The sequence below is a fragment of the Amborella trichopoda genome, chromosome 9 (assembly GCF_054954075.1).
Source record: "Amborella trichopoda isolate Santa Cruz 75 chromosome 9, AtrichopodaSantaCruz75HAP2 v2.0, whole genome shotgun sequence".
Taxonomy (NCBI): domain Eukaryota; kingdom Viridiplantae; phylum Streptophyta; class Magnoliopsida; order Amborellales; family Amborellaceae; genus Amborella; species Amborella trichopoda.
The window spans coordinates 20,400,702-20,425,944 of record NC_142344.1 but is presented as its reverse complement, the minus strand read 5'-3'; the positions used below and the strand labels follow the sequence as shown (position 1 = coordinate 20,425,944).

Below are 25,243 nucleotides of genomic sequence, written 5' to 3'. Positions count from 1 at the left end.
AAAGACAATTTGGTTAAAGCCACAACTCAAGCCAGAGGAAAATGTTGCTCCCATTCATTAGAAATAAAAAATCAACCAATCTTGCTTTGAATAAGATTGTCAGTGCTATTGTTTGACCAAGTGTAGTTCACTCCATTAATTGGTAAATCAATAAAGTAATGCCTCTAAATAAACTGATTATTTAGCCTCATGGAGTGATTAAGAGAAGAAATAGTCAAAATTTCAGAAGGCCATCTAATCATATTTAAATTTCCATCAACACCAACAGGCAAATCCAATTCAAAAATAATATTGGATAAAACATTTAAAAAATCTTCATTGAGTTCATTTGCATTTGGATCATACACGTTTAAGCATATCTAAGTTAAACCATTCCCTAGATTTTTCAAAATCAACATTACAATCATTTTCAACAAAAAGGAATGCATAAGATGGAACACGTAGGGTCCCACAGGGACCACAAACCACCAGATGCTCCCACCAAATCTGTAACTACAAAATCCATAGGCCCTACACTCCATATATCCCTAACAGAATTAACTGTTAGACTTGACAATTTAGTTTCTTGCAATAGCAAGGCTTTAAAGCCCTGACCAAGAGCTGTACTTCAGGTTTTCTTCTCGCCCCACCAAGCCCTCCAACATTCTAGAAAGCACAAGCATTTCTTGGTCAAACCAAGAGCTCTTCAGAGTTGGAAAAGGAGGAGCTTGAATCTGGAACTGCAACCACCTCCTTGCCAAGTTCGTCTACAGCTACAGCAAGCAATTTAGGTGTAGGCTCATGCCTAGCCACCAACCTAAGCAAAAAACGAGTGGGGGTAGCTATAGACTTGCTTGCTTCATTTAGTTAACCCCTCCCACTACACTCGCTCTTTTTAGCAGCCACCCCTGACTTCATTTTCCCACTCTTATTTGTAGGCTTAGTCCTCTCTTTGATCACCTCAAGCACCCTAGCAAAATGCACATTGAGGTCCATCCCGATATCCTTACACATGGCAGCAATTTCCTCCGATGTATCATCTACAACCCCAATACAAACACCACGTCCCTGCCTCTCCCCTCCCAGCTCTAGACCACCACCCAAACTATCCTCAGTGAACCTCTCGCCATTTACTTCCCCCTCTTCAACTATCTCCCCTTCCTCCCTGTGATCAACTCGATTACCCAATATCCCCTCATTCATTCCCTCCCCATTGCCACCAACACCCCAACCAGCCCCTATATCGTTCCCAGCTTCCTCTCCCAAACCTATGATCCCATCCTCAACAAGATCTAGAAAACCCTCAACCTGCTCTTGCTCCCCCACCTCCTCCAATTCAAAGTTCCTGAACTCCAGAGCCAAGTTCGTTAGTTTTTGACTTCTCCCTCTGACTCACTACCCTCCATCTCGGAGGAGAAGGTGAAGGATTATGCGGTCGGGATCACCTATAAAGGCTCAATATTAGCCTCAATTCCCACATCTAGCACCACTATCAGAAGCCCTTTCTCTTCCGGTGGTATCCTCAACCCCCGAAGCATTCTTCTATGGGCAGCCTTATGGAACGACAGATATCGATGATCCATGCTTCTCCATCACATAGCAACAAGAGCTAACGCAATGGCTTTATAGAGTCAGAGAAAAAAGAGGAGCACTGCAAGAGAGAAAGTCATAGATGAAACTCTTTCTATTCGAACCTTTCTACTAGAACCCCCCACCTTGCCCAAGGTCCCCCTTATACCCATTAAGTAATGCATCGCTACATCCCCAACGAACCCCTTCAACCAATGGGCAAACATTTGTCCCTTTAAAAGATGCATGATTGATAGGGACAAGTAAATCCCCCATGCAAATCTCCTTGCCAACCAAAGCCTCACATTGTACTTTCTCTCAACCACCCTCAAGATACTTGCTTTTGTCTCTATCATGAGTAGAGACTTTTCCATCATCTTCATTGTAACTCGTAGGCCCCACCTCCCTGCTTTGAATGCCATCTTGGTCAAATATATTCGAATTTGTAAAACCGTCACCCATAATAACCTGCTTAATTTTTAGTACCCAAATCTTTTTGATCTTTGTCACTAACTTCCATTCAAATTATCGTTAACCCAATTGACACATGTATGGCTATTGAACTCCATTGTTCGCTGCAACTCTACCCCATTTCCTTCGCTCACTACAAACTTTCTTTTAGACACATACCATCCTTTTCTGCATACTGTCTGTCATTTCGGTTCCACCACCCAATGAATGACTTCCTCATTAACTTCAGAACGCACAGGCACAACTGGTTGAATATCATTTCTTAGACCTTCAATTTGAACTCTGACTAAGAAATCATCACCTTGAACAGAACATCGGATAGCTTTAACGTTTGGTGATAATGAATTCCTATTAATCCTCATCTAAAAATAAGACAGATCACCACTATTAAGACCCGTCTGATGTATACTAACAAACTCACCACTGATATTCCCAAGTTTCTGAAAAATATCAAAGTTCCATGTATGCAATGGGATACTATCTCTATAAAAATATTTGGGTAGTTTCTCTCTCTAAAATTTGATGTAGTCTCTCTTGCTAAAAATTTAAAATATTTTCTCCTTAAAACTTACAATTTGAGATAGTTTCTATCTCAAAATTTTGAAATATTCTTTCTCTCTAAAAAGTTTTATGTAGTTTCTATATCTAAAATTTGATGTAGTTTTTCACACAAAATTTAAAAGTTACTTTCTATGTATAAAACTTACAAACTTTGAGATAGTGTTTCTCTCTAAAACATTTGAAATTGTTCCTGTGTCTCAAAATTTTCAAGTAGTTCTTGCTATAAAATTTGGTAGACTTTTTCTCTCAAAAAATTTAACTTACTTTCTCTCTCTAAAACTTAAAAATAGATATAGTTTCTCTGTCTAAAACTTTTGAGATTATTTCGCTCCCGAAAACATTTCAAGTAGTTTGTCTCTCTAATTTGATATAAGTCTCTTTCTAAATTTTAAGATACTCTACCTAAGATTTAAAATTTGAGATAATTTCTCGCTCTAAAATTTTTGAGATAATATCTCTTTTTAAAGAATTTTATGTAGTTTCTATCTCTAAAATTTGATATGGTTTCTTACTCAAAAATTTTAAGTTACTTTCTCTGCATAAAACTTTAAAAAATTGATATAGTTTTTCTATCTAAAAATTTTGAGATAGTTTCTCTCGCTAAAAACTTTCAAGTAGTTCTCGCTATAAAATTTGATATAGCTTTTCTCTCTAAATTTTTAAGGTATTTTTTCTCTCTAAAACTTAAAATTCCATGTATTTTCTCTTTCTGAAAATTTTGAGATGTTTTCTCTCTCTAAAATTTTTAGGTAGTTTGTCTCTCTAATTTAATATAGCTTCTCTTTTTAAAACTTTAAGATACTCTCTCTAAAATTTAAATTTTGAGATAATTTCTCACTCTAAAACTTTTGGGATACTTTGTCTCTATCAAAATTTTCAGGTAGTTTCATTCTCAAAAATTTGATATAGTTTCTCTTTCCAAAATTTTGAGATACTTTCTCTTTCTAAAACTTAAAATTTGATATAATTTTTATTTATCAAAAAGTTTCATGTACTTTCTTTCTAAAATTTGATATAGTCTCTATCTCTAAAATTTTTAGATATTTTCTTTCTCTAAATCTTCAAATTTTGATATAGTTTTTCTCTAAAAATTTTGAGACAGTTTCTCTTTCAGAAAAAATTTTAGGTAGTTTCTCTCTCTAAATTTGATATAATTTCTCTCTTAAATTTTAAGATATTTGCTCTCTCGAAAACTTAAAATTTGATACAGTGTATCGCTCTAAAAAATTTTGAGATAGTTTCTCTCACTGAAACTATTCTTGTGGTTGCTCTCTAAAATTTGATATATAATCTCTCTTTCTAAAATTTTCAGGTACTTTCACTCTTTAAAATTTGATGTAGTCTCTCTTTCTAAGCTCTCTTTGAAACTTAAAAAATTGATATAGTTTCTCTCTTAAAAAATAATTAGGTAGTTTCTCTCACTAAAATTAGATGTAATTTCTCTCTAAAATTGTAAGAAACGTTCTCTCTCTAAAATTTAAAATTTGATATAGTTCCTCTCGGAAAACATTAAGATATTTTTTCCCTAAATTATTCATCTATTTTCTCTCTCTCTAGAATTTGATATTGTTTCTCTCTTTATAATTTAAGATACTTAATCTATCTAAAACTTAAATTTTGAGATAGTTTGTCTTTCTAGAAGTTTTGAGATAATTTCTCTCCCAAAAAATTTGCAAGTAGTTTCTCTCTATAAAATTTTATATAGTTTCTCTCTCTAAAATTTTATGATATTTTATCTAATATTAAAATTTGAGATAGCTTCTCCCTCTAAAAATTTAGAGATAGTTTCTCTCCATAAAAAGTTTTTAGTAGTTTCTCACTCTAAAATTTGATACTTTCTCTCTCTAGACTTTCAGTTACTTTATCTCTCTAACACTTCAAATTTAATGTTGTTTCTCTCTAAATATTTTGAGATATTTTCTCTCTCTAAAATTTTTTAACTAAAAGTTTTTAGGTGGTTTCTCTTTGTAAAATTTGATTAGTTTATCTCTCTAAAATTTTAATAGACTTTCTCTCTCTAAAACTTGAAATTTGATTTCCCTTTAAAAATTTTAACATAGTTTCTCTTTCTAAAATTTAATATACTTTCTCTCTTTAAAATTTTAAGATACTTCCTCTCTCTAAAATTTAAAAATATTTTCTCTCTCTAAAATTTTTAAATAGTTTCTCTCTGAAATCTTATATATTTTGTCTCTCCAAATGTTTAAGATACTTTTTCTATCTAAAACTTCAAATTTGAGATAGTTTCTCTATCTAAAAAATTTTGGCAGTTTTTCTCTCTAAAATTGGATATAATTTTTCTCATTAAAATTTATAATTTTTCTCATTAAAATTTCCCACCTCATGCGATGCAGTTCTATTTGTACATAAATTGGTCCAATTTGTGATAAAAAAAATTTCCATGGAAAAATCTTCTACGTACGTTATTTTCATGCGTATCAAACATGCCCTAAAGTTGGCTGTGGGCATGTAGTCTTTCCTTGAGCCCAGGGGTCCATAAGATCTATTGCCTTTGAAAATTAGTCCACTTGTACCCGTTATATTTATTCAACATTTTAATGTATATAATACGGAACACCCATTATATCCATTGCAATTCAGTGTTATGAGTTGCTAATTAGCTAACTGACGTTATAGATTAGTTTGAAGAGTTTAAATATTACATATTTCTCCATTTTACTGGACTTTTTAAAGAAGAAAATTAAAAATGTTGTCTTGAGAGGATATGATAGGTTTCAATTAAAATTGGTTACCACTTGCGCTTATGTATGCCTAAGCATTCAAAGAGCCAAAACCCTGTTGAAAACAAGGTAAAACTATTGTTCGTAAAATCGCTCGATCTAACCGCTAATTGCTCAGTTAGATAGGAACCAGCCATTGGTCGGTTCTGAATTTGAGCGGTTAGGGCGATCAATCGGTATTTAAAAAAAATATTCAAAAAATATATATAAATTCTCAAAAATAAGGAATTTGATTTGTATTGTATTTTTAAATATTCTTTATATTATGCTAAAGATTAAAATAAAAATTGGTTATTAATACTCACTTTTATATTTTCTCATCTATTTTAGAATGGGTTAATATAAAATAGGTTAATATCCATTTTTTTCATTAATTGTCAACTTCATTTGAATGTGTTTTATTTTAGTAATTCTTTATATGCTTTTCATATTTTAGTAGATTTTTTTTTGTATTTTTTTTCAACACTTTTTTTACCGCCCAAGACTTGTCCAGTTAGAGTGGTTGACTTGGCCAATTTAATAATTAGGCCGGTTAAACCGCTTCCAGGCCCAAGTCCGGTTAGCCATTCCTGTTTGATTTTGCAAACACCAGGTAAAACACAAAATTCAAGCTTACTTTCTTCTATTTCAAGTAAAAATACCATTATAACATAAACACCAACAGTAAGCAGTGCATTCAAAGAGACCTTATAAAGCATAGAATCAAAGTACGTGCGATTAGCAGGACCCAATCATGGGGTAGCAATTTCCTTAGGCGTTAGTTCTTCAATTGCTTGCAAGTTGTGATTTGGGTCTTCTAATGATGTACGGTGCCGGCATTCGTCCTTCTTTCCCCATAAAATGCAGTAGAAGCCGATGACTATAACGCATGCTCCAATCAAACTACAGATAAATTACATTAGTCTACATCATATTTAGACAACAAATTTAGATATTTTTTGAAAAATGTCGTGTTGTTCAAAGATCATTAAGATATTGCATGTTTTATGAAGGATAAGATTTCTATGAGTCCAAAGACTCGTATGATTTGAGATGGATTTTGGACCTAATTCTTAAAGAATGTATAATCTCTAATATGGAGATCGTAAATATGTAAAAAAAATAAATTTTAGAAACTGATAATTGCATGAAGAAATATGTTGACTATTGCGTTTAACATTATTTTTTTTGGAAAGGACCGCACATTAGCATCCATCTTTAAGATTTATGCCTCGGTGGACACCAATATGTCCCCCGACACTTGGAACATTTTTCTTTTTGTGAAACCCATGTAAATGTGTACTTTGTTTCTTTTTGAAAAACTCTTCCTTGTGACTTCCTTTAAACATCATTTATTTTCATTGATTTGATACCATCGAGTTCTGGTACTGGAATCACAAGTAGGATTAAATTAAGAACTAGATTTAGAAAAAAAAAAATCATAAAACTTATTAACTTGTATATTCCATTCAAAATTTTTATTTAAAAAATAAAGACAATATTATATCCATTTCAAAGAACTTGTAAAATAACTATATATCTCAAGATAATCGATAGAATTAGCCGAATAATAACTCAATGGAACCATCATGTTTCCCTAAACCAAGAGCATCATTACGAAGAGAGAGAGAGAGAGATTCAATCACAAACAAAGATTTGGGCATGGGAATTAGGTTGAGGTTTGAATATTTGCTTTGCTTATGCATATTGTTCAATACCAGTAAATCTTTTGTTATTTTGTTTGTATATACAAGAAATCTGATTAACTTCACCTTTTTGGAATTTTTATTATTTATTAATGTATAAAACAAAATAATTTGGATGGGCTGGTTGTTATTTTGTAGTTAATTGTTATCCAATATTGAGGGTCTTTACTTTTATTAGTAATCCTAAGCCCTTTTGTTGTTTGTTAATGTAATGGTTATGTTTAGGATTGTTATTCTTTTTTATTGTACACTCTCAAGAAAATCATTGTAAGTTTTGTTTTGTTATACTGAATAAAGCATTGTTGTTGCATTCAATGAAAATTCAGACAATCAGTCACATAAGAGAGTGATACGAAGTAAGAACATAGACCAATTGTTCAGTGAATTTATATATCTTTATAATAACTACACTTCATAAATTTATCATATGTAATCTTTACATATCCTATTTTTTCACCTTGCCTTTTTTTGTTAAATTTGAATTATTCGGCATTATGTAACTTATCTAGTTTTTGGATATTGATATTCTTGCCTTAATTTTTTACACCCGATTTTTCTAACAAAAATTGGTATATTACCAGTGTTAAGACTGGTTTAGAAATATATTCTCAATTTCCCACTTAATAACTATGATCTACATCAAGCAAAATCAAGAGATGATTCTAAACAACAAAGAACATGTTTGTTTCGTGGGTCAACTGGACCGCCACCTTCCCATTTTCGTTTCATGGAAAAGTGGTGAACATGTAGCTCTTGGGAAAGCCCTCCATTTGGTTCCTTGAAAATGGGTGATACCTCTCTTAGAATTGGTATCTCATGGAATGTGGGTGTTTGTTGTTAGGATAACATTTAATAAGCGACCTAGAAGATGTGTGTCCAATGTTTGCATTGCTTAGAATATGTATATCTTATAAAATCATAAATTTATTGTATCCTTGCTTTTCAAAAATAGAAATTTACCATTCCCAGTATTTGTACTTCTTATTATTTTTTAGATAGTGTTTACATTATTATTGTAGGTGGATTTTTGCAATATTTTTTGTAATTTGTACAAATGAAGAATAAATGGAAAGTTTTTAAAATTGTCGAGTTTGTCTTCCAATTTCTAATGTTGTTACACATAATTGAACTCAAATAACAACAAATTAATTGAACGGGGTTACACCAATGAAACATATTTCGCATCAAATATTTCACTAAATTTGTGGCCCAAATCTGAATTAGTAATTGACTTTTTGTTTACTAAACATGATACGAGTGTTATTATCTTTGAGCACAACATTGTAGAAACGAAAAACAATCCACGATAACAAGAAAGGACAAGCAAATAAAAAAAAAAGAGACAACAAACCACAACACAAAAATATACGTGGTACGGCAACGTGCCTACGTCCACGGGAGATGAGAGCTTATTTACTGGCAATAGAGAATAGGGTTACAATAGTTATCTTCCTCACACATCTTTGTTCTTTCTGATTACCAAGAAATCAACGTTTTTTCCTTAACCCTTAATAAACCCCTATCGGAACAATATATATCAAATCGCAACGATGTATATCGAGTCGCAATAATATATATTAAGTCCCAGATAAATGGTACAAATTACCGAAATACCCCAAATACAGATATATCTAGAATTCCAAATATATCAAATCTCATGTACGGATATCCGAAATTTTTCTCGAAGGCTACTGCTCTCGAACCCCCACAAGAGCCCAGTCAACCAAGTCTACCTAGGCTAACACTCTTTCGGGCCTCAAGCCCGCCGGAATCGTCCTTTTGACTCTACCTTGACAAATCTATTTCTTCATAATACAATACATCAATCCTCAACAAACATTTCATCCATATCAACCATTTATCTCATTGTCTCCCTCCAAAGGATTAGAAACAATTTTTTATTGAAAAGAAGGGATTGAGGGTAAACTTTGTAGGTGTTTTTTGTGTTATAGAGAAAGAGAAGGGGGGTGGAGGGAATCCACTGTATGAGAGAGAGAGGGGGGGTGGACAAAGGTTACAGAGAGATAAGTGGTTACAAATAAAGTAGTAAAAGAGAGAGAGGTTAGAGAGAAAGAGAAGGGGGAATAGAGTGGGAGAGAGACTAGAAAAGATAGAGATAGAGATTATAAATTTTCAGGGAGAGAAAGGGATAGAGAGGTTTCAAAAATATAGAAAGACCAAAGAGAGAGGGAAATCTACTTTGTGAGAAGAGATGGGTTGACAGAGGCATGAGAGACCCACGTATTGGGAACCAAACGGGCCCTTAGTATACCACAAACGTACCAGTGATATATTTCTTTAAACAAAAAGCGCATTTTCCTATGCTCATAAGGAAACAACTTTTCAGTGTAGTGACTATGCCTTTAGGTAAAATGATCTTAAGTCTCTACATAATAGCCATCATAACGTCATCAACGACCCTTATTTTATTTTATTTATTTTTATTTTTATTTTTTTTTGGAGTAGATTAGTGGGGATTATAGGCCCCTACCCTTTCTTTTGGGAATAGCAAGTGGTTTTCGAATGTATAGTGAGAATGGAAGCTTGGACCGTTAGTTTTTTTTGGGTAAGTCCTGGACCAATAGTTGAAGGTCACATGCTACCACTGTAACCGCACTTCATTACTGACTTGAATAGTGATGGAGCGAGAACGGGTCCCGCCAAAGGTTTTTCATTAATCGATTTTCTTAATCACTGCGCAACCATTTGATTGCCCCATTAATTGGATAGTGATACAATATGAACAGATTCATTTCACTGCCGCCTTCATTTGGCGGGACCAGAGAAACTCTATTGTACTTTGGCGGGTTGAAGGCAGTATATTCAGGTTTTATGAACCAAGAATATAAAAATCAACCAGAAAATGAAAAATTAGAAAATAAGAAAAGGAAAAAATTCAAATCATAAATAAGTGACAACAAATATAGACCTTTTTTTAATAAAATTGCAAAACTTGAAAGCTTTTAAACAAACCAGCTTCGTCCATAGTTTACTAGCTACTCCCTTGATGGCAACCAGGGGTTCAAAGATTAAAATGGATTGATAGGTTTGGGTTTTTCTTCTTGGTACCAAAAACCGATGCATTGTGTACATTTTGTGTGTAGGGAACAAAAGCCAGCGATTGGGCAAACATAGCCCTAGTCAATAACACCTGGCGAGTCACACGAATTCCTTTTGGGTCCTAAACTCCCATTAGAGTCAAGAATCATAACATATCGAAAGTGTCAAGGCTTTGAAAGGCCACACAACGCCAACATTATTAGTCCAAAGGGCAAGGCTGGGATGGGCGGAGGCCTAGCTTATCTAACCTAATCCAGGTGGGGTTTTTATTTCCTTATGATTTTCATGAAAAAATTACCATTAAGCCTAGCGTGACCCGAAAAGTGCCAGGGCCAAGCAGGCCATCTAGCTAAGCCCCTAGGGCTGGTAGTAGGCCCTAGAAAGGCTGGCGCAGTTGAACTACCAGATCCTAGCCCTAACAATAGGGGAGGGGTTGGGTTGGGTTGGGTTGGCAAGAACCAATTCAACTTCCTTCCTCATTATATTTTATTAGACGAAAATGTGAAGGAGGTTGAATATTGAAAATACAAAGTTTCTTGAGTTGAAATTAACTTTAAACTATCACTTGCAGACCTATTCCGCTATGATTCAGTTTTAATTAAGCTTGAGCACGAGTAACCAGCAAAAACTCCATGGTTGGCCTTACCAGCAACTTAGCCCATGATTAAGCTTGGACCAAACTTTCCATGTAAATTTTTAGTTGGGCCGTTTTAATATTCGCCAGCTAAAAATTTCATAAAACATTTCGGATGCGGTTAGCATGCAGCCAGCCCGCATATAATAGAAATGCGGGCTTGGCAATAAATATATTTTTTAAATATAATTTGATCCTAATTTTTAGAGTACATATAATTTTTAACTTAGAGATCATGAATATGAAGAAGAAAAAAATCTGAAAACTAGAACTAATAATTATGAAGAAAACATTTTGTCAGTTACTTACAAGTCTTCTTAGATGGACCAGCTATTTGGATCCATCTTTAAGATGGATGATTTATACCTTGAGACCGCAAATTGTAGAAATGCGGTTCAACACGCGCGAAACAATCGTTCAAATATTTCATTATTGAAAGTTGTTTCATGCGTGCTGGACTGTATTTCTACATATGCGGTCCAGAAAGAAAGTACAAAGCATCCATCTTAAAGATGGATACAAGTAGGTGTTCCATCTAAAAACAATAGAAACTAACTGTCCAAATGTTTTCTTACTAGAATTATTATTTTTAGTTTTTAAAATTTATTTATTTTTTCATATTCATGATCTCCATATTAGAGATTACATATATTTAAAAATTATATCTTAAAATTCATCTAAAAAATAAATTTATTAAAAGGCCCGCATTTCCACATATACGGACTTGCCACATAGAAACCGGGTCCTTTCGTTATTGCATCTTTCCTTCAATGAGAGCTGCTCTGACAACTTTAAATATTTAATGAAACAAATAGTAACGCTCCTCAACTTGGGGGCAGGAGAGCTTGACAAAATTAATGGCCTATAAATGAGCTCAGCCGGTGCGATATTCTTAGCACAACCTTGTGCTAATGCCATGGTATATTTGCAAAACAAAATAAGATGGGATTGCATGCTATTAAATATTTTATCTTTTGTTACAAAGTGATTATAATTACTTTTAGTCATTCAATGTCAAATAAAATGGTTGGGGATGAACATTAATAATAATAATAAAAGGATGGCTTGGTGTGCGTAAAAAAGTTCAAAATATATCTATATATATTATTATTATTTAGACATTTTTATCTAGTCAATGGAAATATTACATCTACCTAATTTGAAATCTGACCGACAAGAGTGATTTTAACCTCCAGGTAAAAAAAAATTAAATGGTATCTTTGTATGCTTTCTTGAGCTCATGTACGATGCTCCTTAGAAAAGATACTGTGTATCTCCTCTCTCGCCCCAAACACCTACTTGGGAGAATTTATTTAGTCTAAAATTTTGGAAAATACATAATAATTACTAGATGATTATTTCTAAAAGAACAAATTTGAATTTTAAGCTTTTTGATACTGAAATCTAGCCCTTCAAAAATTGGACAATTTCTAATCAATCTTGGGGCATAAATATTTTCTAGGACATAGAGTTTAGGCTTTTTTTTCATTTTTTTTCGTGGGACTATTTAATGTGTTGTAAAGATGACAACTCCAAAATTTGAGATACAAAAAGTATACCAAGGGAGGAAATAGATAATTTCACTACATTTCCAAATAATATTCCATTATGCTTATAGGAAAGTGGTAAATTACGGACCTGCCCAAGTGAAGGCGCTCGAGAAATAGAATGGCTGAAAGTAGTGCCGCAGAGATTAAGATGACAGGGTAGAACATGGCAGCGAAGACCGGACCTTTCTTTACAATACACCACATTTGTGCATAGTACACAATTGCTGATATAACAATCCCCTGTTACATACATTTCAAATTAGTGTTTACGTATCCAAGTTCTTGGGAAAAGACGATGACTTAGGACTCCCACCGGGCCTGATGGGGGACGGCCTGGCTCAAGGCCTGATAAAGCCTGAAAATAGTCCGGCCGGCCTAGTAATTTAACGATATAGATATACGATATGGAACCAGATACCCTTATTATTGAAGCTTCCATTACCAGGTATTTCCCAAAATTCAAATTAGAATTCTTTTTTATTGGGAGCCCAGTCCCTAGTTTCTCTTGAGAAGTCTTCGGGCCGACGACCTTACAAATGCAAGCCTAGAAATTTTTTAGGGCTATTTGTTTCCCTTTTTCTTTTTTCTCTTTTAAGTCCTACTTTTTATTGTTTGTAGTTTATAGTTTTGCCTACCTCGGCCTCCCATGTATTAGGATGGTAAAATAGGGTTATTCTAGGATACACCACACTAATTGTGAATTTACAATTTTGTACTTCGAAATTTTTGACAAGAAAATACTTTTAGAAAAATAAAAATTAATATTTAATAATGGTTTGCTGGAAAATATTTAATAATGATTTGCTTGAAAGTTTTGAAAATTGATATTTTAATTTTGAATTATTTTTGAAGTCTAATATTAATTTTTGAATTATTTTGTAAGTCTAATATTTAAAGTACATAAACTATTTAATATTAAAGGCCATCTTTGAACACATGAGGGCATGTTATGGTAAAAAAATTTAGGGTAGTAAATTCTAAGTATGAGGGCATGTTATGGTAAAAGAAATTGATGCCGTAAATTCTAAATTCATCGGTGTGTTATATTCTAGAATAACCCAATAATTATTAGCATTAGAAATAGGATTGGCAAAGGCACATTGACTTAGGGGTTGCAATTGGCCAAGGCCCGACCCAGCCTGGTCAGCCCGGCCCCGATGGCCGGGCTAGGGCTATGGCTAGTGCCAGCCTAGTTCGACACAATCCATCCCTCTTTATTTCTCGATTTTCTTTTGTCTTTTTTTTATTTGCATTTGGCCTTGTCCCGGCCCTCTTTTCTTCTTGTTTTGTCTTTTTTCATTTGTTTTTTTGCCAACCCCGGCCAGGCCTTAAAAGGGCCAAGGCTAGGCCTGGCCCTACCCTACAAGGACAAGGGTTGGGCCAGACCGGCCCTGGCCTAGGCCCTCTTATGTATACTCCATCATAAAAAAGCTGAAGCAAGCGGTGATTGCTCCGGAAATGTAAAAAGGTCTTGTTTCTCAAATTTGGTCCACTATAGACTTGGGGCACATTACCATAAGGTTTAGTTTGTAGATTTGTAAAGAAAGGAGCAAATTACGCACGGACACTATTGGGAGGGGTCAATTAACAAATGAGCACTCATTTGCTCAAAATTACGAGCACCCTCCCCCCCTCCTGTGGCAAATTATTTTTTTTAAATTGCCCCTCTCTCCGAGGAATACAAACATTGGATAAGGGGCATCCGTTTAAACTTCGGTGAGTTTGTTGTTCGGTGTTTAAAATATCAAACAGCTATTTAACTTTCTAAAACTTTCGCTTCTCTCTCCCTCTTTTCTATTCTTTTCTCTTGCTCTTTTCTAGGGAGGTGAGGGAGTAGTTTTCCAGAGAGGTTTCTACCTTGGGTTGATGGTGATGGGCTATGGAGAGGAGAGGGTTCATTTGGGTGCGAGCCTTGGGTTGGTTAGGATATGAGAGAGGGGGTGCAGGTCATAGAGAGAGAAATTAGGATATTTGGGGATTTCTCATAGACTTAAAAAAGATCTCCTCTCTCTAAAAGGCCATCTTTCTCTCCCTCTCTAAAAGACCCTATTTCTAATATGAGGAGGCGCTTCCTATCTATGAAGCCTCACTTTCTCTCTCTAGAATGAGGATTGATTAGTAGAAACTTCTTGGTAGGACAAGTGGAGGAGCTTCTTGAAAGAAAGACTAATGCGATCTTGTCGGAGAAATTTTTTTTTTTTTTTCTGCTTTTTACCTTTTTTTTTGTCTTTTTCTTTTCTTTTGGCAAAGATCACTTACAATAATTCTAACTTCAAATAATATAAAACTAACAAATCCAAAACCTTAAAAACCTTGATGTCATTAAACCAATTTTCTTTAAACAAAGAAAATATCCACAATTATTATGCTTGGGAATATAAAATCAATATAATTAAATATAGCAAGAAACAAAAAAAAAGAGTGCCGAAAAATACCTCAACCAGGTTTATTACACCCCACACCGAGTCACTAACATTCGATGGCACGGGATCAACAGTTTAGCTTCAATCTCAAACCGAAAAAGCAAATTTCGGCCAAGCTAAATGTTCACCCTTAAATCTCTAGGCTTACTCCTAATTTCCCAACCCTTAGTATTTATAAAGCATGAGAGAAAAAATGGGAGACCTAGGGTTGGGGTGTGCCCCTTTAGAAGCTTAGGAGAGAGAAGATTAAGAGAGAAAGTTGGAGAGAGAGAGACCCAGAGGAGAGAGAGTGGGGCATGCCCTTATGGGAGATAGAGGAGAGAGAGAGTTGTGGGAGAGAGAAAAGTGTAGAGAATAAAGAGAGGGTACACCCTTATTTATAGAGAAAAATTAGGTTTAGGGTTTCTCATAGTTTGTCTCTTCTTTGAGATTGAATATGAACTGTTGATCAATGTGACTTGTGGGGTGAGAGATCTGAGTCATCTATTTCGTAAATGGGCCATCAACATTATGGAAGGCACTTTGACTATTATCCCCCTTTCCTTAAGCCATTTTCCCATCAGTATATTTAAATAAATTGAATATTATTTAAATATTATTCATTCGATAAAATAGCATATTCTTTTTCATACTATTCAAAGATATGTCAATTCAAGATACGCTTTCAATATTTAGGATAAGTTGTTGTCAATCTTTTTCATATCTAATATTAGATCACATGCCACAAGATACATTTCCTAAATTTGAATAACTTGACAACAAAGCAAACAACCAAGAGGTCGGGCATGCCACCCATGTGTGGCACGTGTGGGCCCTACCCACATGGTACGTGGTGGGCCCATGTGCACTATGGGCTCCCATGATATATAACAAGTTAATTTCTAAAATATTATTTGAATTTTATATTTTTATAAAATCAATAACTTTATTTTTATAAATCCAAAAACTATAAATAAAATATCAAAAGACTCATAAAAATTCAAATAATAATTCTAAAACAATTTCTATCATAAAACAAATACAATTAAATTAATATGATGGAAAATAGATCCATATGGTTTAAGAATTGAATTACCAATCATGTGACACTCCACTTTCAACTGTGGACTACGGATCATACTTGCTTTATCAGACCGACCAAGTGTTTCTCATGACCCACAATCCAATCAGGGGCTCATTAGCGGGTCACCAAAGTCTGGTTGATGAGTCATGGGGTCGCAATATCAGTCTGTAGATTTCATATCCTCCCCTAGAGAAGAGTCAAGGTCACCAAGACCTTATGCGACCACAGCTTTATGACGTATAGGAGTATCTCTCGGACATGCATACGTTTCACCCTATGTCGTGATGGATTATCGATATGCATGTCGTGTGATGGATTATGGATGAGGTTTTGGCCCTCATCTCTATACACCCACTATCACACACAAGGGTCACACAGTCCCTCGGCTCATTCATCCAAGCATAACCTCCAACCTCATCAAGAGATAATCCAAAATCCTTCTTGGCTTGTTCTCTATGCCCAGATACCTTGGGTTTTCCAACTGACTGACCTAGATCGTCAGCACAGTCCAGTATTAGCAAACATCATTTGTTTAGTATGGTTCACAAGGGACCACACTCCCATTGAGTTCATGTTCTGCTATATTATTTCATTTTACAAGCACTCATAAAGCCTTTAAAGAACACATAAGCCCAACACTTCTCACCTACTAAGGAAAAAAAAACTTATTTCTCTCTCTAAAATCCTGTGTCTCCAAATGGGGATTGATGTCCCTAAGGCACTTGGTGTCCCTAAATAAAACCCCTACTTCTCTCTCTAAAAATGTCCTCTGTGAATCAGAAAGAAACATGTAAAAAATCCTTTTCTCTGTCTAAAATGCCTTCTCTGTGTCAGCTCACATTGAAATTTAATTTATTGGTAGCCGTTGATTTTTTAAATGGGTTGGTTGGGCAAGGAGGTGAAGCTTTCTCTCACCTCCAAAAAATCCTCTTTGTGAAGCACCTTCCTTTCTCTCTCTAAAATGCCTCCTCTGAAATGAGTATTCCACATACGCACAAAAGGGGCAACAAGAAAGGTATCCACCACTTACAAAAACAACTCCCTTCTCTCTCTAAAACTCCTCTATTAAGATCCAACATCTCTATGTCTCTGCATGTTTCCCTCTATCTCAAGCTTTTCTATACTACTATTGCCCTCTCTTTCTCCCCTAACTTCTCCCCCTCCCAAGTGCTAACCTCTTTATTTCTCTATCTCTAGAAAGCCTTCTTCGTCTCTAGTTTCGCCTGATAAGAGGAATCCCTTGGAGAGCTGTATTGTAATTCAAACACCGGACAGCTTTTTTATTTAAAAAAAAAAATTAACCCTCTTCCTATCTGGCATATGAAATGCCGAACAGGGGGGCAAAAAAAAAAAAAACCAGGACAAAGTGGAGGTGGTGCTCATAATTTACTGCTCATAGGGTAATTGACCCCTAACGGCACGTATAAGCGGCAAACTTGAGTCAAAACAAGTGTGCTCTCTTGCGGCTGCCGTATTCTATCGTCAATTTATGATAAGTCAAATTCTAGATTTCTTGCTAAATGTTAAAAGCAGCCGAATTTTCATGTGATAACTACCATGTGTGCAATCTTCCATTTTTTAAACTTCAAGGAAAAATTATGGACCCGTTAATTTTTAGGGATGGTGCAATCTTTCGTTTTTTAAAAGGGTGCAGTTGCCATACGGATGCATCCGTAGCTCTAGAGGTAAGGTACACCTTCAAATTTTATCATGGTGTATAATTTTGATGTAAATGGTTATTAGGATTATTTCAAAATCTATTTTTATATCTAATTATAAAATTTTAAATTTCAAAAATGGTTAAAATCAAGTAGATCTATATACATATGAAAACCTTGAAAATGGATGGTGTAGATAATATGTTGTAAAATGAACTATTTTTTAGATTTAAAATCTTTTTATTTTTCATGGTCATACATCGCGATGTCGAGATGATCAATCTAAGGGTTTTTCAACATTAAAACTACCTTTTCCGATGGATTTTTGAGGTGCATCCGGACTATAGAGGTAAGGTTGCAACCTCATATAAACTTTTTCCTTTTTAAAATTCAAGGAAAAATTATGGACCCATTTATTTTTTGGGATAGCAATGGGTTTGACCTAGGCCATGCTAGACCTAGCCTTAGCCTGGCTCTAGTCCTTATTGGGCTAGTCAGAGCCCTGACCAGATTTGACTAGCCTGAAAAGGCTTTGGCCTAGGCCTGGCCTTCAAGATTGGGCCAGATAGGGCTAAATACAAAACTAAAAGAAAGGAAAACAATAAATGAAAGGGCTAGGCAGAGCTGAACTAAGCCGGCCTTGTCACAAAGATGTCTTAGGTCCCCCGGGCCTTTCCACGAGCCATGGTGGGCCAATCCTTCAGCCACATTTTCTGGCCCAAGTTGTTGTTTAATGGGCTGAGCAGACTGGACCGAGCAGGACCACTCAATCCATTAGCAACCCTATTTATTAATTATAATTTTGGTATGGTCCAAATTTTTGGTAATTTAAAGGGTTGACCCACCTCTCTTTTTTGCCTTTTTTTATTTCATTTTTTTACCAAGTCTAATGTTGCAAACATCATATTGTATTAAAAATAAATAAATAAGAATTTGGCCAGTCTGATGCCTTTAACATTAGACCAACACTAAGCCCTTTTTCTTAATATGGCTATACATATGCTGTCAACTTTCATATTATATGACATCTAATAACTAAAAATGATTATGACCTCCTTGTACCAATCACAAATTGTTGAGAAGGAGATGAGAACTATCCAAACAAATTCAGATCTTGATGGGCAACATTCATTAGACTGTATATCACAAAGAACCAGGGTTTTTCAAGAACGATTGAAAAAAGATTTTCTTTTTTGTGTGTGTTATCTCATGGCTATAAAACCCTAATTAATATAGAGATGGGAGGAGGCAATTCTCCAATGTTCGGCTTTTCTTTTTAAAATCTCTGAAAAGCAACCCCTAATATCTTGCAGATAGGGGAATTATTCGTAATCCGTTGAAAAATAACTTTTTTCTCTCCAATTTTTTTTTTAAACGTAAATAGTAAATATTATAATATTGGGCAATGCTTTCATGCAAAGGTTGTATCATAGTATAATGCAACAACACTTCTAGAAAACTATATTTGTGGTATATGTATGACCCAAAATTTTGTATGCACTCTCTTCATCATAATAATCAATCCCAAAAAAAAAAGTTCAACTTGAACCCTAAAAATGGTCAAAATGAGTCCCCTCCAAAAACGAATCTAGACCATTCATTTAGTGAACTTCAAGATCTTAGCCTTTATAAACTCAAAATCATTTTTTTCTTTTTTCTCATTGTTCATCTAATGGTAATAAAGCCATCCAAAAAAATTGGAAATGAAAAACTTCTTCTAAGGCCTAGATCTAAGCATCTTACTAAAATGAACGACCTATATTATTTGGGCTAAAACAATACTTTCTAAGTTGTGTTTTCAAATTTTTATTTTTTATGATTGTTCATTAGAATGAAAAAAGTGTATACTTCAAATTTTGGATCAAACACATAGTCATAACATGACTTTTGAAGATTGTTGCATCATATTACCACACAACCATTGCATATAATCATTGCCCTTTAATATTTTTTAAAAAAGTATTAATCAATGGTAATAAAAAAATTATGAATTCGGGTGATAGAGGTGAAGGATTCAAACTATTGACATTTGTCATAAAAAACCTTGACTAACTTCTTTTGAATCCCAAAGTAAAGGAGAGGGTTTCTATGAGCCCCTAGAGGTCAAGGATTCAAACTATTTCACATTTGTCATAAAAAACCTTGACGAGTTTCTTTTGAATCCCAAAGTAAAGGAGAAGGTTTTTATGAGCCCCCCGTCTCATCTATTTAAATAATCCACTCTACAAATTCCATTTTAAAGCTAGATTTTGGATCTAAAATTTTTTAAATTGAAAATCTACACCATGATAAGCATGAATCTTAAAAAAAAAAAAAAAAAAAAAAAAAAAAAAAGGCTGTTATAAAAATAAAAGGTGAGATTTTTTAATGTAATTTTTGACAGGAAAGGTTTCTATGCTTCCTCTAAAGCATAGAAGTTCTATCCTCCCCCTACCATCCAGCCATCCAATTTTGATAAAGAATCACTCACCTTTGATCTTAGATCCGACATCTCAAAGTATTTTATTTTTAGTTTTTTTTATACAAATTGTATGAATATGAAATTTGGTACATATCATCTTCTCATGGGGGCGCACCTATAAAAAATATTAAAAATAGTTTTTTGATGGGTATTTTTATCATTTTCTTTTATTGAAAATAATTTTTTATATTTTTCGCTAGTGCGAGTTTACTAGAGGAATAGACGTCCAAAATTTAATATCAAAATAGTTTATAGAAAAAAAATTCAAAATAAAATAGTATAGAGACGTAATATTGTTTTTAAGACAATCTTAGCTCTCCATTGATAATGGACAGTTGAATAAGGGGAAGCATAAAACTTTTACGTTGTTGGGAAAGCATATAAAGTTTTTGCCCATTTGTAACCCCTAATTTTGAATCTAGGAGGGCTACAACGGTTGGCATCCATCTACACGATCGATGTCGAATGCGTCAGGGAAGATATTGTAGAATTGTGACCCCCTTACGCACCATGTACTTTTTCCAATTCAAAATATGCTTTAACTTAAAGGTGAGGTTTGTATAGGGCTGCTTTCATATACTATAGAAGTACGGCACACTTCTAAATTTGCTAAGAAAATTCGTTTCGGTATCAAAAACCATACGATAGCTTGAAAATCTATATTCATCCATAGCTATAGAATTTAAAATTTCAAAAATACTATAGATCGAGTGATCAATAAATATCTGAAAACCTAAAAAAATAGGTAGACTAGACAACCTATTACAGGATGTACTATTGTTTGGACTTAAAATTATTTATTCCTTAATGTCCATGCATCTCGTGGTCAAGATGACCGGCTGGGGGGTTCTCCAATGCTGGAGTACTCTCCTCTATAGAATTTTTGAGGTGCATCTTACTTCAATACTAAAATTTCAACTTGCTATAAACTTTTCTTGAAGGGATGAGGTCCAACATAACTTTAGCCTTACCGTGTACAAGATGGTCCATAGCTTGACATCCCATGAAAGTCTCCATGCTGCTGACCGCCTCTCCAAGATCAAACCGACTGCAAGTGACTGCAAAGTAGCGAATAAGGAAATCCATGCCGTCATAGAAAGAGGAGCAGGGTAAGCCTTGCACACTGTAGCCTGGAAAATGAGAAATAAACTCCAAGCAGCGATACCAAGGACCACAAAGAAGGCACCTTTAACCCACTCTCCTACACCATTTCTTGAACCAGTAGAAATTGAATAATGGTGGTCAATTTTTATGAATGGGATTCTTAGAGGTGGGAATAGATAGCCCTTGTAAAAGATGAAAATCATTGCTCCTCCTAAGGAAATTAGTGTACCCAATATCTTGGCCTGGCCCCGAGGACTTTTCAATCTTGCCCGCTCCATCCTGCATTCGAATGGGCAAAAAATGTCAGATAATTTTTTAAGATAAACAGGGTTTAACCAAAAATAAAAGAAAAATAACTATTTTATTATTTGTTTCAGTGGTGAGTTTCCTTCATTCTTTGCTCTTCAACAAACATTTTTCCTACGTTTTGCTTTCAATTTGTTTCTTCAAGATTGCTTCATTTCTTCCACCGTCCCATTTCATTTTGTTTGAATCGTTCCCAGTGTTTGAGTTCTTTTAATCCCTTTCTTTCCCTTTTCTTTTGAATGTTAAATAAATCTCTTTCTTATGTTGGTGCTGTAATTTGAGCAGTGTATCTAACGCTTGCAAAGATATTGTATTCTTCAGCATTGTGAAAATCAGTCTCCAACAAGAATTGCGGAGTTGAGAGTTGAGCTTTAGATGCTCATTTGCCTTTGTAGAATATATTCCCTTGTGTTATCTTCTTCTTCTTTTTTTTTGGAAAATTATGGATACCTCCTAAAATAAACATTGTAGACATTCTACTAGGGTGGCAATGGACCTGGACCCAACCCATACCTGCTGGGTATACCCGACACGGGTCCAGGTATGGGTCCAAGTTTTGGACCCGCGGGTAGGGTCTTGGTCCAATAAAGGATACCTGGATAGTCCCAGGTCCGGATACAGGTCCTGCTATATCCGCCCCAATGGGTACTCGGCCTTGAATTTTTAGTTTACCCAAAAGCCAAAGCCCCAACCTTAAAATTGTTTCAATACTTTTCGTCTTCCCCTGATTCCCCAAACTGCCAAACCCCATCGCCATCCTCCCTCTCTACAATTCTCCATCTCTCAATTTCTTAGAGACATATAGTTGTCACTTTGGATCTCGAATGTATCTCCCTCTCTATCTAATCGCCCACCCCTTCAAAAATCAATTCTCTATTGTTCACTATTGTAGGCTACAAAAAAGGAAACTCATGTGAGGGTGGCAGTGGACTCGAACAAACCCCGAACCCGACAGGATAGACCCAGAACCTGACGGGTACGGGTATGAATCCAACTTTTGGACCCGACGGGGTCATGTCACTGTCCAAAATCAAGACCCGAATACATTCGGGTCTAGGTTCAGGTCCAACCAAACCCGACCCATTGCTATCCCGACATTCTACCCCCAATACTTTTAGTGTCACACCCATAACCCGGTCATTGTTTTTCCTTGCTTTGACCCCAATTAAAAAGTAAATATTTTACAGGCTAAATTACCTTTTCCCTACCTTACTTCCTACCCATTAATTATCTATATATCTCTCTACCTACCCTCTCTCTCTCTCTTTAAAAATTAAACAATGATATGACTAATTTTCAAAGAGTTTTTGCAATGTCTACAATACAATTTAGTCTTTCCAATGTATTTTTCTTTAATTTTTAAATAACTAGATTTGTTTTATTTTAGTAAGGGCAAGCTTTTTACGCTTCCCCTATAACATAAAACTTATATATTTCCGCTTATCCATCCGTCCATTCTGAATGGAATGTTAAGATTGTCTCAATAACAATGTCATCTCTCTACACTATTTTATTTTTAATTTTTTTATATAAAAAAATTTGACTCTAAATTTTATGCATCCAATTCTCTAGTATACTTGCACTTGCAAAAATATATAAAACAAATATTCTCAATAAAGTAAAATGACCAAAATACCCCTGAAAGATTTTAGGGGTATTTTTGTCATTATATTTTATTAAAAAATTATTTTAAATATTTTTGTAGGTGTGCCCCAATGAGATTTCAAATATAAATTGAGTAGTAGTGTTCATTTATGAGTACTTTTCTTTTTTTAATAGCTTTGAAAATACAAAAGTTGAAGTAATGTTCTACAAAAATTTCCATTAAAAATAGCTTATGATCAATTTCTGAATTTTTATTTCCTTTTTATGTGGTTCAATGGTAGGAATGGAAATTGAGAATTATTGTTCATTTAGGGGAAATTTTCCTTTTTTAATAGCTTTAAAACCATAAAAGTTGAGGTACTGTTCTAGCAGATTTTCCATTTTAAACAGCTTATGATCAATTTCCAAATTTTTCACAAAAATTCTAAATATTCATAACTCCAATATTTTGACATATTTGTTGTGATGTAAAAATAGTGATTTTTAAGAACCACCTAAACTCTACATAAGTATGTAGATTATGGGAAGTATATCAAACTACACATGTGATTTGAACTATTTACTTTTTTATCTAATTTTAGATAAATTTTCTACAATTATATTGAATATTTCTTTCACTCTTTAATTTCTATTTTCGTTTTCATCCACCTCCTTACATCTATATTAAACATGTAACATTAATTTCTTTTGAAATTAAAATATTTTCCTTTACTCTCCTACTTGTCATTATAGTAGTATTTTTTAATTTGTACTTTTGTAGTGTTTGGTAGTGGGTCATGAATCATTAGCAAAAGGTGGAATCTCTACCCAATCTTCACAAAAAACACGTAAGCGCCTATGCAACCAAGAGTTGCAGATCAAAATCCATACAAAAAAAACATAGGAAAAACCATGGACGTTTTATTGAAAAGAATAGCAAATAAAGAAACAAATACATAATATAGAAAAGAGAGGAGGCATGGAGAGTGCAATACCTGAATATAATTGCAAGTACAAAAGTAAATGCAGGGCATAGATTTCCCAAGGCACTCGCTGCTGTTGCGGTGGTGTACGACAGTCCTCGAAAGTAAGCATTCTGTTGTATGGTGATCCCGCAGAGGGCCAACAAGAACAATTGAAGGTTCAAACGCTTTGTTAGAGATGGGCGGCTCTTCCTACATAATCACAAACCTTTCAAAATGAATGCAATTTCTTGTCTGTATATCTTTCATCAAATCTTCAAACCAGAGCTCAATGCAATGTTTCGGGACTTAGCCGAGTCCATGTGGGCCTTCAAAAAGGGCAGCCCCGGATTGAACCCAGGATCCCTCTGTTGAAGAGGCAACAAAGGCTGCTAAATTGATGAAAAAACCATGTTTTTGTATAGAGCTAGAAAATGATCAGTGACACGTTGTATTTTGCAGTTCAATGATATGGTGGTTTTGCAAGAACGGAGCCAAAATAATATAAAAGAAAACACGATTGAAACTCTCTGTATGAGCAAGCCAACAAAATCCCAGAGATTTGATTAACTAGGATGGTCACTTTTCAAACATAGGGTGTTATCTATTTTTCAAACATATACAAAGTTAGGAAAGGGGTTACGTTGTGGTGGTACCTACTCACCACATTGTGGTTTCCAATCTTATGAAAAAACAGATGGGGCCTATCTTTCCCACTAAATTATCTAAAAAAACATATACATAGGGGTAAGCATGAGACTTCTCCTTTGTTTTTTTTTTTTTATTTTTTTTTATTTTTTGAGGTTGGGCTCTAGGTGACGGAGGATACATAGGGCTAGATACTACTTCTTTTAAGACAGGCCCAAACGGGCCGGGCCGGGCAGGGCCGAAGGATTGTCCCTATTTTCTTTTTGTGACAAAACACTGGGAAATAGCAGAGGAGTTTTACCTTTCTACGAGATAAGCGGCAGGAAATAGCAAAAGAGTGGCTAGTATTTGCCTATATACAATAAGGGTATAAAAATTGAGTCCGCTCTCGAAGGCAGCCTTGCACAGGACGTTTGAGATCCCAAAGGCCACTTGTTGACCTACCATTGACACAGAAGGAAACCATGCCTTCATCCTCCCTCTCTCTCTCTCTCAAATGCACCGGGGCTCTTGAGGACACTAATCTCTCACCCAAATGGATTTGTTTGCTAAATGGTGGAGCGCATGTATTTATGCAAAGGGAGGTAGGAATATACGGGAGTTTTAAAGGAGCGATCACCAACTCAACCAGTCCCCACATGCCTGCGCTTTGGCAAGTGGGGTGATCAATATCACATTGATGATCGATTATCCCTACTGACTTTACAGTGGGATCATCAATGTCGCCGACATTGATATTTGGCATCTACTTTTTTTAAAAAAAAATTGTGATTGTGAACTTCAT

At 34.8% G+C, this 25,243-nt stretch overlaps 1 protein-coding gene across 3 annotated transcripts in view; it reads right to left on the bottom strand.

Moving 5' to 3' along the window:
• The window catches only part of LOC18436400 (WAT1-related protein At5g07050), a 58,993-nt gene extending 33,957 nt beyond the window's left edge, over positions 1 to 25,036 (bottom strand). Inside the window, exons 1-5 of one of the 3 annotated variants that reach the window (XM_020668534.2) lie at positions 24,761 to 25,036; positions 23,845 to 24,024; positions 20,827 to 21,238; positions 12,339 to 12,490; positions 5,917 to 6,203 (exon numbers count right to left, since the gene is read on the bottom strand). In XM_020668534.2, coding sequence (XP_020524193.2) covers positions 6,053 to 6,203; positions 12,339 to 12,490; positions 20,827 to 21,238; positions 23,845 to 24,024; positions 24,761 to 24,933 — 1,068 coding nt within the window. In that variant the 5' untranslated portion in view covers positions 24,934 to 25,036 and the 3' untranslated portion in view covers positions 5,917 to 6,052. Of the gene's footprint in view, positions 1 to 5,916; positions 6,204 to 12,338; positions 12,491 to 20,826; positions 21,239 to 23,844; positions 24,025 to 24,760 lie in introns of those variants that run through there. The other 2 variants (XM_020668535.2, XM_088846784.1) reach the window with 2 other exon arrangements.
• Between the last annotated feature and the right edge of the window lie 207 nt (positions 25,037 to 25,243).